This window comes from Notolepis coatsorum, assembly GCF_963971535.1.
Source record: "Notolepis coatsorum genome assembly, chromosome: 2".
Lineage (NCBI taxonomy): Eukaryota > Metazoa > Chordata > Actinopteri > Aulopiformes > Paralepididae > Notolepis > Notolepis coatsorum.
Genome location: NC_140166.1, coordinates 149,111,912 through 149,129,375, shown reverse-complemented (window position 1 = coordinate 149,129,375; position 17,464 = coordinate 149,111,912). Strand labels below are relative to the sequence as shown.

The following is a 17,464-nucleotide window of genomic DNA, read 5'->3' as shown; positions in this document are numbered from 1 at the left end:
ACTGTGGAACAGTCTGAATGTGGTGCTAAAGTAATGTCCAAACGTGAGACAATTCAAACTGAATTGTAAAGAAATTCTTTTCCCGGGGTACAGGGATGAGGAAGGGATTTGACATTCACGGGTGTTTACATTTTAATTTAATTTCTTTCATGTTTTACATTTTTTTCTAAGGTTTTAAATTAGTACATTCATTTTGAGTAGTTGAAAAGGGGTAGGATTAAATAAGTGTATACTTCTTCCTACTCCTTTTCGAACATGTAAATTTAGTTATGTTCTCTTTAAAAAAAATGTATTTCATTGCTAGAGATCAATGATTTGTTTTTATATCGTTTGTATTTACATGTTCGAAATAAAGATACATTTTTTTTAAGATGAAAGACATATTTTATTTAGGAGGAAATGAGTGAGATAAAATGGTAAATGGACTGCATTTATATAGAGCTTTTTTATAGAGTAGTCATTCTTTCTTTAAATAATACATCCCCAGAGCTGTTAGAAAGGTGTAGAATTTCCCCCAAAATAATTATTGACTAATATAATTTACATTATAACATTTGGCGGGTCCAAAATTAATGTTGTTGTTTACATGTTACATGCGTGTAGCCCGTCCCTACTTCCCATTTCTCCATGTGGAATGCACCAGATTGAATAAATTAGATGATGTGCTGTAGTGCGACATCTAGTGGCTGCATTGTATCTATAGCACCTATAAGTTACCACACGACAGCGATCAGTGGAATTTGCTTTCGGGTACTGGAGAGTAGGTAAACTCATTTCAGCATCATCACATTACAAATGTCGTCCATGTATGTTGATTTCTTTGAGCTGGATGAATGAAAAACTTGAGCTGTGCTTCAGGAAGGGAGACTTTTTTTAGGCCAAGCTCGAGAGAGCTTTTATCCAAAACACACACATTCACTCACACACACACCGACGGCAGAGGCGACCATGCAAGGTGCCAACCTGCTCATTAGGAGCAGTTAGGGGGTTAAGTGTCTTGCTCAAGGACACTTCGCTGGGAGGAGCCGGAATCTAACCGGGAACATTCTGATTACCAGATTGGGGGGTGGACAGTGGCTCAGTTCAGTTCTTTTTTATTTCGGGCTTTGGACACAGAGCGGTCATGTAAGAATCGGAAGGTTCCCGGTTCGATTCCTCCTGGCAGTGTGTCGAAGTTTCCTTGAGCGAGACACTTAACCCGCTAACTGCTCCTGGTGAGCAGGTCGGCACCTTGCATGGTCACCTCCACCGCCAGTGTGTGATTCAAGATTCAAGAGATTTATTCATCACATACAAGACATATAGTGAAATAAAGGTGGCCATGCCCGCTTCGATTGTGCAAAAAATACAAATAGAATAAAATAGAATAGAAATAAAATAGACATGATAAAAGTACTAATTTAAAATACAAAAGGTAATGAGTCCTATGTACACTATTATACAATATACAGTTATACATATAAATGCACCATTTACGACTGCTCTACTTCCTGTCGCTTAAATAATTAGCAAGCCCTGGCTCGCCCTGCAGTGGAAACCAGGCTACCGGTCCTGAACTCAAATGGAACTGTAAGCGAGAGAGATAGTGTTCACTTTCTTACCTGGTCTCCACTGAGGCTGGGCTTCAGGTGTCTGCAAGGCAGGTGACAGATACACATCCTCTGACCTGTGGGAACGTGAGAGGTCAAAAGTGTCATATACGGAAGTATATAAGAGATACGTGGGTAGTTCTGCGCATTGATCTGGAGTTATATTGTTATACTGAACATGAATGAGTCAGTGGGTTACTGCATACTGAAGTTGTCAATAAATGAGCAGAGCTCGCACCAAGTCATAGCCTCCAGACGATTAATCTACAAAAAGGTCAAAACCGGTCGAGGGACGCATCGCAAGATTCAAACGATGGATCCGCTTCTACTCAACCTCATCTCGTAGGCGAAACTCTGCCTCCTCGTCCAAAATGTGCATCTCTGCGGCTCTCATGCTCTGCTGCAGTTAGCCCCGTTCGTGACTGTGATGCACGCCAACAAGGTTTGGCTGAGTGAATCCACAGTCCCTTGCTCCTCAATAGGAAACCACCCTAGATTTACTCTGAATAACTGGTCCGACGCGAAACGTTCGTTATACAAGTATCGCAGAGAAATTTCAAAGGTACTCACAGTTGCACGAGGGTCTTGGACAGAGAATCGCAATGGTTTGAAAGCTTGGCGTTGCTAATAAACATTTAAAATAATTTTTATAAACTGACTAAAAGTATAATGGAGCTCTATGGAGAAACCATGGCACTCCCCTGACTAAAAGTATAATGAAGCTATATGGAGAAACTGTTTAGATCACTAGCATGGCTAACAAATGCAAACATGTTGTAGTCTGCCCCGTGTGGAATAATATAATGATTCCCCAACTATCTCATGTAAAGACATTCCCCTCCCCTTTGTCCCCTATCCTGTGTCCCGCCCACACCCATTTTACCTATCAAATGGGTCCCCCTCCTCCCCCTTTTTCACTATAAAGGGCTCCTCCCGACAGCATTCGAGGTCTCTACCTGGGTCATTCAGCTGATCACCTGGGGTGAGCCCCTCAGCCACTCTAACTAATATGTATATTTCTATCTGTCTAGTTAATAAACCTGGTTATTAACTGAACCTCTGTTGACTGAGAACATTCTTCAGGATATTCACAATATCCCACACCTGTGTTTCCTTTTTTTGCCTCCTTGACGCACGCACTGACGTGGACGAGAAACCCGTCTATAGGTTCATTGTTCTATATCTATGCGTCACACACACACATACATACCCTCAAACTCCACGTAGACCTTCCAGTGGAGGTTCTGCAGGTGGCGTCTCAGCTTGTGGCTGTAACAGGCTTTAAACTTCTCCTCGGGACACAGAGGACAAGACTTCCTGCCAGCTGTCAGAGGGAGACGCACACACACTTGTGTTGTTATACTTGTGAGGACATTCTCTTGACAATATTTACTATAAAGACTTAACTTCACCATCACATGCCTAACCTTAACCTAATTATAACCAAAACAAAATGATAACTTTGTTTAAAAAAAGAAAGTAGTCCTCCCAAATATATGATTATATATTTGTGGGGACATTAGGACTCGACAGAGAGTATACATATATAACTCAAACCCACATGCACACAGAGGCAGCGTTAATAAACATGGTTAGTTCGTAATTAGTTACCATTCGTGCCGTAAGATATTTAAATGTTGTATTTGTTTGTAATAATGGTCGACATACCACCATTCAGGTCGACGAGCATCTCCAGGCACTCCAATTTTGTATGAATGGAAATGTGTCTCTCTGTAAGAAACAAAAGCATTGATTATTGATTATTAACATTTTTAACATTCGCCGAAATTCTTGATTGTGATTAGTCAATAGCCCCTGACAGCGGTAAATTATTTTTCGATAACTGACCGCTGCCATGGGCAACGCGCAATTATCACTGGTGATTATTGCTTTTCGCAGCTGGAGCAATCAAGCCCACTGACACACACTGCATCAGTGCAATCAGACACACCTGCCGGCAATAATAATACGGTAATCACTTTATTTGGGCTGACAGAGAGGCACAAAACAACTGCGTCTGCATTTGATCTCGTCTTGTTGATGGTGTAAAATGAATTAGGTATATTGTTAGTAAGTTAGCCATGTAATAAGCGGGATAATGTATAGCTATACTCGGTCATTGTCGCTAAATAATTGACCTTCACTGACGTTGAAAAAACACCTCTGCGAGGCGCCTCTGTGTTCTAAACTCCGTGTCAGTCAATTATTTTGCGACAATGACCTCGTAGTAGGGCTGGGCGATATGGCCAAAAAACGTTATCGTGATAAAATAATAAAATTATTTTCATATAACTCGATATCGATAATTATCGTCGATATACATTTCTGTCAGGTTTAATTAACTTCTTATGGCCGGCGCCGACGGGCTATTAATAGACTCACTTGTTTTGCTGCGATAGAACGAAGAGTCGAAGACGTCATTACGAGACGAGTTGGAGTCGAGAGCCGTCGCGTGTCGAGCCAACCCTTTGAGAAGCGTTGTGGTCCCGGCTTGAATTCTCCATGAATGTGTCCAAGTCCATAATCCATATAAATCCATTTTGTTATATACAACACAGTCTTAATGAATGTTTATTGTGATTATGCCGCGTGATTTCAAACCACCAAAACAACTGAATGTCTCGAGTTGATGTCGTCATCAGTCCGCGCACATTCTTCTCAAACACGGCCCAGTGCATAGATTATATTCCACCAGGGGGCAACCTACCGCCACTGGATCATATGCATTATAAGAATGGAACACAGTTAGCCAGAGCAAGCAGTGTATCCAGGGAACAAACTTAACTTTTTGACTTACCAGCCATTTGGCTGGTAGATTTTTAAAACTACCAGCCATGCAAATTTTTTACCAGCCAAAAATTATAAATTGCTTTTTAGTATATCGCCATGTGTTATTATTACTATATAATACTCTCATATGCTATTTTCAATTAATATCATAAACAACATAAGGAATATTAGCATAATTTTGAGTGGACTGAAGGAATGAGTCAGCGTTAATAGTTTTAAATGCAAATAATTTATTGAAACATAGAAGTGGGGTTGGGACACACACACACACAGTTTCAACTCACCACCCCTGCATCATATTGTAGTCTGTCTTCAAACTTCCACTCCTCTCGAAACTTTTTTATATTTGAATATCAACATTATCTGTCCATCCTCAGTAATCCTCAGTTTACTATAATATACTCCTGTCCTGAGTCCTGACTAGTGACTTCATCGTCTTTCCAAACGCACGCACACACACAGGGAAGGGGAGAGTGCCCCCCCCATTTCCCTTTCCCCAGTCCACACTGTCTGCTGTTCTCTATGGCTCTGCGCCTCTGCCTCTGATCAGGATTAGCTTGTTAGCTTACGCTAACGTTGTAGTGATTGTAATGGTACATAAACGTTAATTTCGGGCGATGTGGGCATAAAGGAATGGCGACGGTGCAAAGCATGTAGATGCATTTGACCCGTTGTGAGAAAGAAAGAAAAAAACACCACAGTCTTATTTCGGGTCGTGTAGGCGCACTGCTGTGTAGAGCGCTGCTCTGCTTTCAGAAGCACGGACTGGGCGGATATCATATGACTCGCGGAGTTGCAGGGTTTTTCAAAATAAGAGTATCATATGAACCTGAACGTTGCTAGCTGCCGGAGCGATAGATATTATGACTGGAGCTGCGCTTGGGGCGGAAATGAGACCCGCACAGGATTTTCAAAATAAGAGTATCGATATGAACTACACGCCAGGTGGCGGGCAGACCTCACATTTTTACTCGCCAAACCTTAAATCTACAGGCCATTGGCGCTTGGCGGGTGGTTATTTTGTTCCCTAGGTGTATCCCACGACAATGTACTAAAATCACCCTAAAATACTCCGTTCCGCCCCAATACATTGCAACGACGTCCACCGCATACCCCACACTACTCTAACCGGTACCCTCAGAATTCACGCCACACACCCACTCCGCACGTAAACTATAACATTTACATTTAGTCATTTAGCTGACGCTTTTATCCAAAGCGACTTACAAGTTCTGTGCGACAAGACAGCAAGAAGGGTATAACTCTATCAGCTGAGTAACAATGTTCATCAAAGTGTTGCGTGTTACAGTGTAGGTTAGTTTATTAGGACAAGTGCATGACATTAAGGTTAGTCGGGGTTTTTTTTTTTTTTTTTTTTTTTTTTTTTTTTTTTTTTTTTTTTTATCATTTCAGATAATGGTTGAAGAAGTGAGTCTTTAGTCGACGGCGAAAGATTGGACGGGATTCGGCTGTCCTAACTGGGATGGGTAGTTCATTCCACCATTGTGGGGCAAGGACTGAGAATAGGCGGCTTCTCTTTGATGACCCTCCGGGAGCTTGGATAGGAGTAGATCTGAGGCGGCCAGAAGACGCAGAGCGTAGGGGTCTTGAGGGTGTGTAGTTAGAGACCATTGACCGGAGGTAGGCGGGAGCGGTTCCCTTTGCCGCACGGTATGCTAGGTCGAGGGCCTTGAAGCGGATACGTGCAGCAATGGGGAGCCAGTGCAGGTCCCTAAGAAGTGGGGTGACATGGGCTGACTTCGGTAGGTTTGAGATCAGGCGGGCCGCTGCATTTTGAATGAGTTGAAGAGGCTTGGTGGCAGTGGCCGGGAGGCCAGCTAGCAGTGCGTTGCAGTAGTCGAGGCGGGAGATGACTGTTGATTGGACGAGGAGTTGGGTGGCTTCTTTTGTCAGGAAGGGGCGTATCCTTCTGATGTTGCTCAGGAGGAATCTGCAGGTTCTGGTTGTCGCTGCGATGTGAGCAGAGAAGTTCAACTGGTCGTCGAGGACAACACCAAGGTTCTTGGCGGTCGGCGACGCGGTCACAGCTGCATTCTCGACTGATGGAGAGGTCGGTCAGGGGGGAGGATTTGGCCGGCAGGTGGAGCAATTCTGTTTTGCTTAGGTTCAGTTTGAGGTGGTTGGTCGTCATCCAGGCGGAGATGTCGGACAGACAGGCCGAGATCCGCTCAGAGACGTGGATATCTGAGGGAGGGAAGGAGAGGAAGAGTTGAGTATCATCGGCATAACAATGATATGAGAAGCCATGAGATGTGATAATGTTACCCAGTGATTTAGTGTAGAGGGAGAAGAGAAGGGGTCCTAGGACCGAGCCCTGGGGGACACCCGTCCGGAGGGGGCGGGTGGCCGACAGAGTCCCTCTCCATGACACTTGGTAGGAGCGGTCATTGAGGTATGATGTCAGCCATGTCAGCGCAGATCCAGCCACTCCCATTCCTGCGAGGGCCGCGAGGAGGATCTGATGGTTGACTGTGTCGAAGGCTGCAGATAGATCTAGGAGAATCAGGACAGAGGAGAGGCCTTTCGCTTTTGCTAAGTGAAGTGCCTCTGTGACCGCAATGAGGGCCGTTTCTGTGGAGTGGCCAGTCCGGAAGCCAGACTGATTGGGGTCTAGGAGGTCATTCTGTAAGAGATAAGCAGTAAGTTGGTTGGATACAGCACGTTCAAGTGTTTTAGAAAGGAAGGAGAGAAGAGAGACAGGGCGATAGTTGGCTATGACGGTGGGGTTCAGGGTTGGTTTTTTTATGAGGGGCGTGACTCTGGCTTGTTTTAGGGAGGTGGGGACCACCCCCGAGTTGAGTGAGGAGTTGATGGTTGCAGTTAGGAATGGGAGGATGTCCGGTGCTATGGTCTGGAGGAGTGGGGAGGGTAGCTGGTCCAGCTGGCATGTAGTCGGACGGTTCGACGTTACCAGTGTCAGGGTCTCGGCTTCTGTAATGGGAGAGAAAGATGACAGAGTGAAGGATGAGGTTCTCGATTCAGCGTTTGGAATGGGTGGGGGTTGGGAGAAGGAGCTGCGGATGTTCTCCACTTTTTCCTCAAAGAAGATCGCAAAGTCTTCGGCAGAAAAAGATGAGGGAGGAGGAGGTGGGGGGGGAGTGAGGAGGGAGGACATGGTAGCATGCAGTTTGCGAAGATTCTTGGCAGAGGCCTCGATCCTATGGTGAAAGAAAGAAGCTTTGGCATTAGTAATGGTTTTGGAGAATGTTAACAAGAGGTTGTGATATGTGTCGATGTCAGCAGTGAGGCGTGACTTTCTATACTTCCTCTCAGCCGCTCTCAGGACCTGTCTTTGTTCTCTCACTGCATCCGTCAGCCATGGACTGGGTGGGGAACGGCGGGCAGGTTTCTCAACGAGGGGACAGAGCTTGTCGAAGGAGGTTGCAAGGGCTGAGAGGAGGGTGGAGGTTGCCATCTCTGTGGGGAGAGCAGAGAAGGTGTCACTCAAAGGTAGAGCGGATATTATGTCAGAGGAGAGGGTGGAGGGGGATAGGGAGGGCAGGTTGCGTCTGAGTGAGACGGTTTGAGTTGGGGTGAAGACTTTTCGGTTAAGCATGAGAGTTAGTGAGAAGGATATGAAGGAATGGTCAGATACATGTAGGGGAGTTACCGTGGTGTTAATGATGCTGGAGTTACGGGAAAATATGAGATCCAAGGAGTTGCCTGCTTTGTGGGTGGGAGGCATGGCAGTGGGAGTCAGGTCAAATTGTTGTAGGAGGGAGACCACTGGGACCGACTGAGATGAGTCAGGCAGGTTGAAGTCGCCCAATAGAAGGAGCGGGGTACCATCTTCCGGTAAGGAGCTTAGAAGCATGTCCAGCTCATCTGTGAAGTGATCGAGGGGACCTGGAGGGCGATAGAGTGTAACAATGGTGAGATTGAAAGGATTAGAGACAGATACTGCATGATATTCGAGGGAGGAGAGTGACAGTTCTGGGAGTTGCGTTAGGTTTGTAGCCCATGAAGGAGATGTCATGAGGCCAGTGCCTCCACCCCGTCTGGAGGGTCGAGGTGTGTGAGTGAAGTTATAGTTTGTAGATAATGCTGCAGGTGTTGACGAGTTATTGGGGGTTATCCAGGTCTCAGTTAGAGCCAGGAGCTGCAGATTTAGACTATGGGCGTAGGCAGTAATGAAGTCAGCTTTCTTGACTGCTGATTGACAATTCCATAAGCCTCCCTGTACTGTGACAGGTGTATTAGTGGCTGTAGGAGGGTAGGAGAGATTAGCCGGGTTGCTAGCAAACTGGCGTGGATGGGTTGATTCTGTTCTTGAGGAGCAGATTGTGGATATAGGTATGAGGCACATTGTGGTGTCAAGAGTGGTAGGAGGAGGTTGAAGGGGGTAGGGAGGAAGCGAGATAGTAGGGAAATAGCAGAGTGGGACGGGAATATGGGATTATGGTGTACTTAGCACTGGGTGGATCGGTGGATCCCTCTGCGGTGAACTCCAGGAAAACTCCTCCTCTTTGTCCCTCTTCGTTTCTCGACGCTTCGCTGACGCTATGCCAGCAAGTCTTTAAATCACTATCACTAATTACTGATGAGTGACACCTGCAGCAAAAGGCCACACCTCCAGTTTCTGTCAGCTGGGTGAAACTAATTACAAACAATTTCCACAACACAATTTAGTCACACACTTCAAAATGATGTACACAGTATTCAGTTAAAAGATCCTACCCTCTCTGCTGTTGTCCTCAGAATGATAAAATAGCGGCGTGCAAGCTAATGATCCTAGCCAGCCTTGTTTCCTACCCAGACTCCCAGAGGTGCACCGCGGGTCTCCTTCGCTGTTGCCATCTCCTTCACTGATTGGTTGTTTGGTCCAAGCTTGGAAAATCGATATATCGAAACTTTTCGACCACGTTTCATGTTTATTTCGAGGAAATAATTTATCGCGATGATTATCGTTATCGTTTTATCGCCCAGCCCTACCTCGTAGCTATACATTATCCCTTACTCAATTTCATCTATTTGAAAAATTCCAACGCTGATTGAAAGCTCTGGATGTCCTCTTCTCAAAATGACTCAAAATGACTACATTCACCGACGGCCGGTAATTCAAAATGGCAGATTTCCGCCAAATAAAAAAATAAAAAACTAAAACCTCACTAATAACACTTTAACCTATTGGTAAACAAATGTATTGATTGAAATATACATTATAACTGCTGTTGTGACATGGTTATGATGTTTCTTTTTTTTTCTTCACTTTTTCTCCTCTTTTTCTATTTTTCTCCCATCCCAATTTAGCCGTGCCAATTCTCCCCTCCCCTGTCTTGAACGTTGCTCGCATGTGCCCCCCACTGGCCAGTTGTAGGGAGGATAGAAGCCCATCGCATGTCCCCTCCGATACATGTGTAGGCAGCCAGTCGCATCTTTTCACCTGCCAGCGCGGACTCTCATTTGGCGAGGAGTAACGTGTGGGAGGCTCACACTGCCCCCGCCATTTTCCTGTCTCTGCTGTGCAGGCGCCCCAACCGACCTGTAGGAGTCGCTGTTTACAACGTCCAGATTACCACCCATCGACTTCCCACCCGCTAACTCTGCCAATTGAGTTAGTATGACGGCCGGCCCAAGCCGGAGGCAGCGCCAACAGCCGGATTCTATACCCGTCTCGTGCGTTAGTGACGAACGCAATGTCCGCTGCGCCACCCAGCCGCCCCCCGTTATGATGTTTATTCTTGAATACGTTTGAAAAAAATATATATATAATTATGTGAGACTGTCTGCAGAGCTTGATTTATGACGTGATGTCATTTGTGGTCCGGTCCCGGACCGCACGGGCGGAAGAGGTTAAGACCTTCTTATGAACTTTAGGTTGTCTAAAAAGTCTAAGTCACACCTTGCTCTCCTAACTCATAGATTCTGTTGGCCAGACCTTCTCCTAGACACAGCTACCCAGCAGAAAAAACAACAGGATATATAACATACAGTAGGCTGGTTGAAGATATACCACACTAGCTTTCAGCCGGATAGCTTTCTACTGAACGCAGAGGGGGAAATTGGTATCCATCTTCTCTGCCTTGACTCTGGAGAAGACGGTAAGCGTTTTTCCCATAATGTGGGCGTGCTCCTTTAAAATCTAACATTCCCTCTCCCCTCCTGTTGAACAACACAGACCGCGCAGGCTCTGTATTGACTTACCAATGGTTGTTGTGGTGGATGGTTTGGCATCACCGGCGTCTGCACCCGCCTCAGTCTTTATCACAGGTGCTGCTGCGTCAGGCTGCTGCTCGTCTGATGAAAGGGCCTCTCCATTACCACCACCATCCAGGGTTAGAAATTAACATTTTTTTCCAAGGGCTTTTTTTGCCCCCCTTAATTGATTTTCGGGGGCTTTTTTTGTATTTTGGGGGCACTGAATTTCTATGATAAACGGTTATTAAACATCCACATTTTTTGACAGTCTTCGTCCCGCGGACAAAAAGATCCACACAAGCTCCTCGAACACTAGCCGTGTTTGCAGCCGGAGTCTCACGACAAGCTTTGCAATAAATGATATGTTGACCGGTAGCATCCTCCTCAACCCCTACCCAGTCTAATCCCCACGACTCCATCGTACTCGGCTTAAAAAAAAAAAAAAAGGGTATTTGAGGACCTGGGGAATCTGCTTCTCAGACTCTTTTTCCTTCGTGTTTTTATAGTTTGATAAAAAACGCTCCATCTTGTCTGTCTTCAAAATGCCATCAAATGCTGGTGAGCTGCTCACCTGCTAATGTGAGAGGGTGGGGAGAGTGACGTTGACATCGGCGTCTGATCAAAACAGATTTAATAAATCACGTCTTTCACTAGTCAGTTAAATAAATAGCAATATTAATTTTTATACTATGTTTGATAACGTAATGTTAATGACATTAAAAATGTCTCCATATATATATATATCATTAGTAGGGATGGGTACCTTTCACATTTGAACCGATACCGGTACCTGTGAATCGATACCGGTACCCAACGGTACCTTTTTTCTGTACTTTAGTCTCAATAAATGTAATTTACCTACCTCAGTCGTAAAAAAAAATCCAAACTTCAAATAACTACAATTTCGACTGCTTTGTTGTTGAATCAAGTCAAATCCTAGGTAAGCATATATTGTGCGTGTGAACGTTGACATAAAAAAAAAAAAGTAAAAAAAAGAAAAAAAACAAAAAAAAAAAAAAAAAAAAAAAAAAATCGGTTTCTCATTGGTTCGATACTCTGTAGTACCGACGTGTTTCGGTTCGGTACCTCAAAAGTACCGAATTCGGTACCCATCCCTAATCATTAGTAAACTGTCTGGGGACATTTGTATTAATTATATCAAGCGAAGAACTGAGAAATTTGGCAGAGAGACGGCAACATTATCGCGGGGTCCAACGCTGCGTGATCGCTGAAACCAACGACAACCTCCGCCTCCCAACGAAGCGATAAACTCATCCCAATAGTATGCAACTGCAGAGCCGCAGAGCCAGCGGCGCAATCAGGTCCGGTCTGGGGACCGCTCAGCAGCGCCACCCACCAAATGGCTGAATTTCCAATGGCTGAATTGGAGTACTGCACTGTGCGGGCACAACTGTGAGCTCTGCGGCTCCGCAGCTGCACGCCTCTCGCTAATCCAGCACTAAACTGCCGCACCGCCATTCTCATCAGCAAAACACAGGTCGCGTCCGTCGCGAGGTAATCATTCTCACAGGACATTATGACCGGAGATATTTAAATATGTCGGACTTCAACAGAATATATATATAATTAGTAAACTGTCTGGGGCATTTTGTGCCCCCCTTAACTGATTTTCGAGGGCATTTTGTCCATTTTCACAGGCATTTTGCCCCAAGCCTGCATCAATTTCGAACCCTGGTGCCACCATCCACACCTTTTAGACAATTAACATGAGTTTAGGAAAAACATTTACTGCTCTCATATGCTCTTATGTCCATTGGTTGTCCTCAGCTAAAGGATGCAGCTTATCAACGTTAATTGTCCGCAAAGACGACTTCAAACTTGAAATGGTAACAACAGCTGAGGTGCACAAAAAACTGAGCGCCCTCCAACCTAACAAGGCCACTGGCCATGACAATATTCCCTCCAAATTCCTCAGAGACTCAGCAGCCGCCATCACCCCAGTCATCACACACATAATAAACCTCTCCATAAAACAGGGACACGTACCCAAAGACTTCAAAATTGCGAGAGTGACCCCCCTGCACAAAAAGGGCAGCAAATTAGACCCAGGCAACTACCGCCCTGTTTCTATTCTTACCTCCATCTCGAAGGTCATGGAAAGAATAGTCTACAAACAGGTCGAAAAGTACCTTGCGGAAAAATCTAATCTATGAATTCCAATCTGGCTTCAGAACATCCCACTCCACTGACACATGTCTTCTCTATTTGAACGACCACATCAAACAAGAGGTGGAAACGGGCAAATACTGCGGCATGGTCATGCTGGACCTACAGAAGGCCTTCGACACTGTCAATCACTCCATTCTAATTGACAAGCTAAAAGCAATTGGTTTGTATAGTTTATCAGTGAGCTGGATGCAATCCTACCTGGAGGGGAGAGAACAGATATTAGAGGTAAACGGTACCCCCCCCCCCTCCCAGTGAGCTGTGGTGTTCCACAAGGAAGCATACTAGGACCGTTACTGTTCCTAATTTATGCAAATGACATGTCATCAGCTTGTGACTGCAACTTGTTCCTGTTCGCGGACGACTCAGGCCTGCTGGTCTCTGACAAGAACAAGTTACAGGTTGAACAAATCCTCAGCTCTGAACTCGGCAGAATCTGCACCTGGCTCGCTGATAACAAACTATACACCTGGGTAAAACAGAGTCCATTCTCTTCGGTTCAAATAACAAACTCAGCAATATTGTCACAAGGAAAGATGAAATTACATACCTGGGTTCCATCCTAGAGGCAAATCTTTCCTGTGACAAAATGGCATCCAATGTAATAAAAAAAAGTCGACCAACGAACTAGATTCCTGTACCGGATCTCCTCTCTGGTAAACAAGAATACCCAGACTCTGGCAGGAGCACTCATTCAAGGGTACTACGACTATGCTTGCACCTAGTGATGCACCGATGTGAAAATTGTGGCCGATACCGATAACAGATATTAATATTGCTGTTCTGGCCGATACCGATATTTACCGATGTCGATATCTCTGTATAGAAAACACTTTTTTATGATAATCAAATAAAGAGCTATTTTCCAAAACGCATAATTTTTTTAACTTTTGTAACTTATTTTCAGAAATGACTGATATTTTTAAACTATTTAAGGCCAAAACATGTAAAAAGAAGAAAAAAAAGATTTAAAAAAAAAAAAAAAAAAAAAAAAATATCGGCCCTATCTTGATATCGGACCGATACCGATGTGTAAAAAAACGGCCATATCGGCCGATATTATATCGGCGGCCGATATATCGTGCATCACTACTTGCACCTCATGGTACCCAAGCACCTAAAAAGGCACTAAAAACAAGATTACAAACATCACAAAACAAACTGGTCAGACTACTGCTTGAACTTACTCCTAGAACCCACCTCACCCCTGCCCACTTGGACAACCTAGGATGGCTTAGAGTAGATGACAGAATACACTGCAGGGTTCGAAATTAACGGGGGCTCGGGGCAAAATGCCCTTGAAAATGGACAAAATGCCCTTGAAAATAATTTAAGGGGGGCACCAAATGCCCCCGACAGTTTACTAATTATATATATATTATATTATTATATATTATATGGAGACATTAACATTACGTTTTGTTTCATTTACGTGAATAGTTTATTTTTATTTACAAGTGAACCAAACTTCTCCTCCATTGCAAACACGCAAGTTGACGCAACGCTCCGAGTCCCAGCTGTGACACCCAAGTTCACCCCTGTGCCGTGCGCACACTAGCTTTTGATCCGAGGCCGATGTCGACGTCACTCCTCCCCCTCTCATCTTTGGCAGGTGAGAAGCTGGCATTTTGAAGAGACAGACAAGATGGAGCGTTTTTTATTAAACTATAAAAACAAGGAAACAGAGTCTGAGAAGCAGATTCCCGGGGCCCAGGTCCTCAAATTAAAAAATGTAAAGCGGAGTACGGTGGAGTCGTGGGGATTAGACTGGTTAGGGGTTGAGGAGGATGCTACAGGCCAACATATTATTTATTGTAAAGCGTGTCGTGAGACTCCAGCTGCAAACACGGCTAATGTCCGAGGTGCGTGTGTTGATCTTTTTGTCCGCGGGACTACGACAGTCAAGAAATACAGCGCTTTGCGCCACCAAGACAGCCGCGGTCACAACATGGCATATGGTAAGTGTCGACAATTTTTATAATTTGTATGTTAATTTGCTTGAACGTTAACGTTAGCGGGTTTCTTTGCTAACTTAGGTAACGTCATTGCAATAGGCCACGTTTAGTACCACGTTTTGGACAGGCCGCAGGCAGCAGGCCGCAGGCGTAATTGTGCTTTATACAGTTTTTGATGATTGTTTTCCGTGTTTATGTTGTTCACAGAAGCGTGGACGAACAAACTGAAACGCAACGAGCCCATCGTCCAGTCAGTTATGAAAATGAATGCTGACCTGTTAAGCAAAATGGTCAAGTTATTTGACATAACGTACCACCTAGCAAAACAAGAGCTGCCGTTCACGTACTTCCCATCCCTGATCACCCTTGAGAAAAGGCATGGAGTAGATTTGGGGGGAACTTATGCAAACGACAAACAGGCACGAGTCTTCACGCAATTCCTGGCTGAGGACATACAAAGTCAGATGACTGAGGAGATCACATCAGCCAGATATGTCAGCATTCTGGTGGATGGCAGCACAGACAGACGAGCCTGTGAAAAGGAGGTGGTGTATGCCAAGTTCATGGATAAAGGAATTCCATCAATGAAATTTCTCGGGTAAGAAAAATATTCAAGACAAATGTCTAAACTCGGATACTAAGTTACTGTATATTAGGTATTTTTAAGCGAGAGAGAGATCATCAATATAATGCATTTACGGCTATAAATCACGTTCTGCAGAATGCTGCAGAAAACGATAAAAACATATTTATACTTTAGACCGTATTTTAGTATGAATATGTGAATGAAAAAGTAGAACGTTGCTACATCCTAAACGATAGATAATTGACATTGAATGGGCCATAGTAATGTCAATTTAGCAATACAATTTAAAAAGTTATAGCCCTGCAAAGAAGGGGAACATCTCCATAGACAAATAGAGCTGGCAGAGGATTGTATAAGGATGTACATAAGCGTGGCAGAGAAAGGGTTAACAATTGTGTGTATTAAGCTGTAGTGTACTGTATCCATTCTGTAATCTGTTAATTAAAGTTATCAATCAATCAATCAATGGTTGTCCTCAGCTAAAGGATGCAGTTTATCAACGTTAATTGTCCCGTTGTTGTGTCCCAATAACAACAAGGTGTAATTAAAACATTACACTGAATAGCACCAAAACCTTTTCCATACAGGCTATGTTATGTGTAAAAAAAAAAATCATAAAACGATAATAAAATACCTATTATATACATTCAAGTAATAAGATACCTTGCATGGAATGAATGTGTAGTTCTCTTTCTTCCAACATGGCTGCCTGTAACCATTGGTAACCACTTTAAAAAACGAAATGCCTCATTTTTGGTACAGTGGAAGAGTAGGTAAACACTGGGAATGCAGGACATTGTTAGTCTACTGTGAATTATTTACAAGATCCAGTAACAAGACACCAAATGATTGTGTTTTTGTTGATAATGTTTCTCACAAATCAACACATAGCAACCGTTGTTTCTTGCACTGCCATATACAAAATAATGGTTGCTATGTTACAGGCAGCCATGCTGGAAGACATATATAAACATTACATGCAAGGCCTCTATTACTTGAATATATAATAATAGAAATAGGTATGTTATTATTTAGGCTGCCCAATTTCGATTTAACAAATTTAGTAAAAACTCACAAAAACTTCAGTTTAAATTGAGTTGAATGATAGTGAAAGGCACCCCCAGTAGGCCTACTACACATGTACTTGAGTGGATGGGTGCAGGCTAACCTGTCCAGCTGGGCCTCCAGGCCACAGGGTGCTATGATGGGCTAGCTCTGTGCGCCTCTACGGTCCTATTGCGGAGCTCCGTGACAAGACCGTGTCGTCGAAAATAGGAAACAAGTGCATTTCGAATTGAACGAGCCGGTTAATGTCATGAAAGGACACTTGCGCGGCTGCAAGTAAGTGGCAATGGCAACGTTTTGACGATAGCTTATTTCCTCTTTATCAACGTAATTTACTACTACTGGGCCCTATGGCGGAGCTCCGCGCTGAGGCTCACGTCCACTTCTGCAGTTAGAAACTCCATTTCGGTGCTTGTTTATCACACGACGCGGACGCGGTGTACGCTGCGATATTTGCTCAAATTTAATGTCGCGTAATTTTTTTAATCGACGGGAAATCTCGGCGGTTTTCTCACCTTTTATATCGACGTCCTCCTGGTGTAGCTTGGCAGCGTCTCCCTCCTTGAGCTCCGCCATTATTACTAACTAACTACAGACGATCCGCGAGTAGGGTCCAGCTGCAGCGCCGGAGAATCCTCTCAAGGGGCAAGCGTGGCTAAGGGCGCGTACTGATGTATGTCTGGCGTAAAGTACGAACCTACTTTCTATAGAAGCAGCTGGGAGGTGCGCTGTTTTAAGTGAGCGTCTGTTATTGGATTGATTGATTGATTTATTGAAAATTGTATTAATGTCCGCCTTGTTTCGAACTGGTTATGGCTATGGGTGACCACTGACCAAACGTCCTCTTTTGCCTGGACATGTCCTCTGACTCCTCTTTTCACGCCCTGTCCGGGGCGCGTATGCTTTCTATACAACGCAGTTGGGTTTCCGGGTTCCTCTGATTGGCCACTAAACCCACGTGACCCTACGCTATTACGCCCCCCTTATCGCCGCCAGTTATCGCTTACGCCCGCGCATGCGCATGAGCCGCAAAAATCCCCTCAGCCAGCCAGCAATACTAAGCTCCAGTTAACTTAATTTATACCGTAACGAATCATTAAAAAAATATACCGTTAACTAGAATATGTTGTTTC

The 17,464-nt window shown here is 44.3% G+C and overlaps 1 protein-coding gene across 2 annotated transcripts in view; it reads right to left on the bottom strand.

Annotated features, from left to right (window-relative positions):
* Positions 1 to 16,907, bottom strand: part of trmt1l (tRNA methyltransferase 1-like) — a gene marked incomplete at its 5' end in the record, with an annotated part of 58,450 nt that extends 41,543 nt beyond the window's left edge. Inside the window, 5 exons of one of the 2 annotated variants that reach the window (XM_084307436.1) lie at positions 1,602 to 1,666; positions 2,800 to 2,913; positions 3,258 to 3,320; positions 10,545 to 10,652; positions 16,847 to 16,907. In XM_084307436.1, the coding sequence (XP_084163562.1) occupies positions 1,602 to 1,666; positions 2,800 to 2,913; positions 3,258 to 3,320; positions 10,545 to 10,652; positions 16,847 to 16,907 (411 nt within the window). Of the gene's footprint in view, positions 1 to 1,601; positions 1,667 to 2,799; positions 2,914 to 3,257; positions 3,321 to 3,971; positions 4,172 to 10,544; positions 10,653 to 16,846 lie in introns of those variants that run through there. The other variant, XM_084307437.1, reaches the window with a different exon arrangement.
* Positions 16,908 to 17,464: the final 557 nt, after the last annotated feature.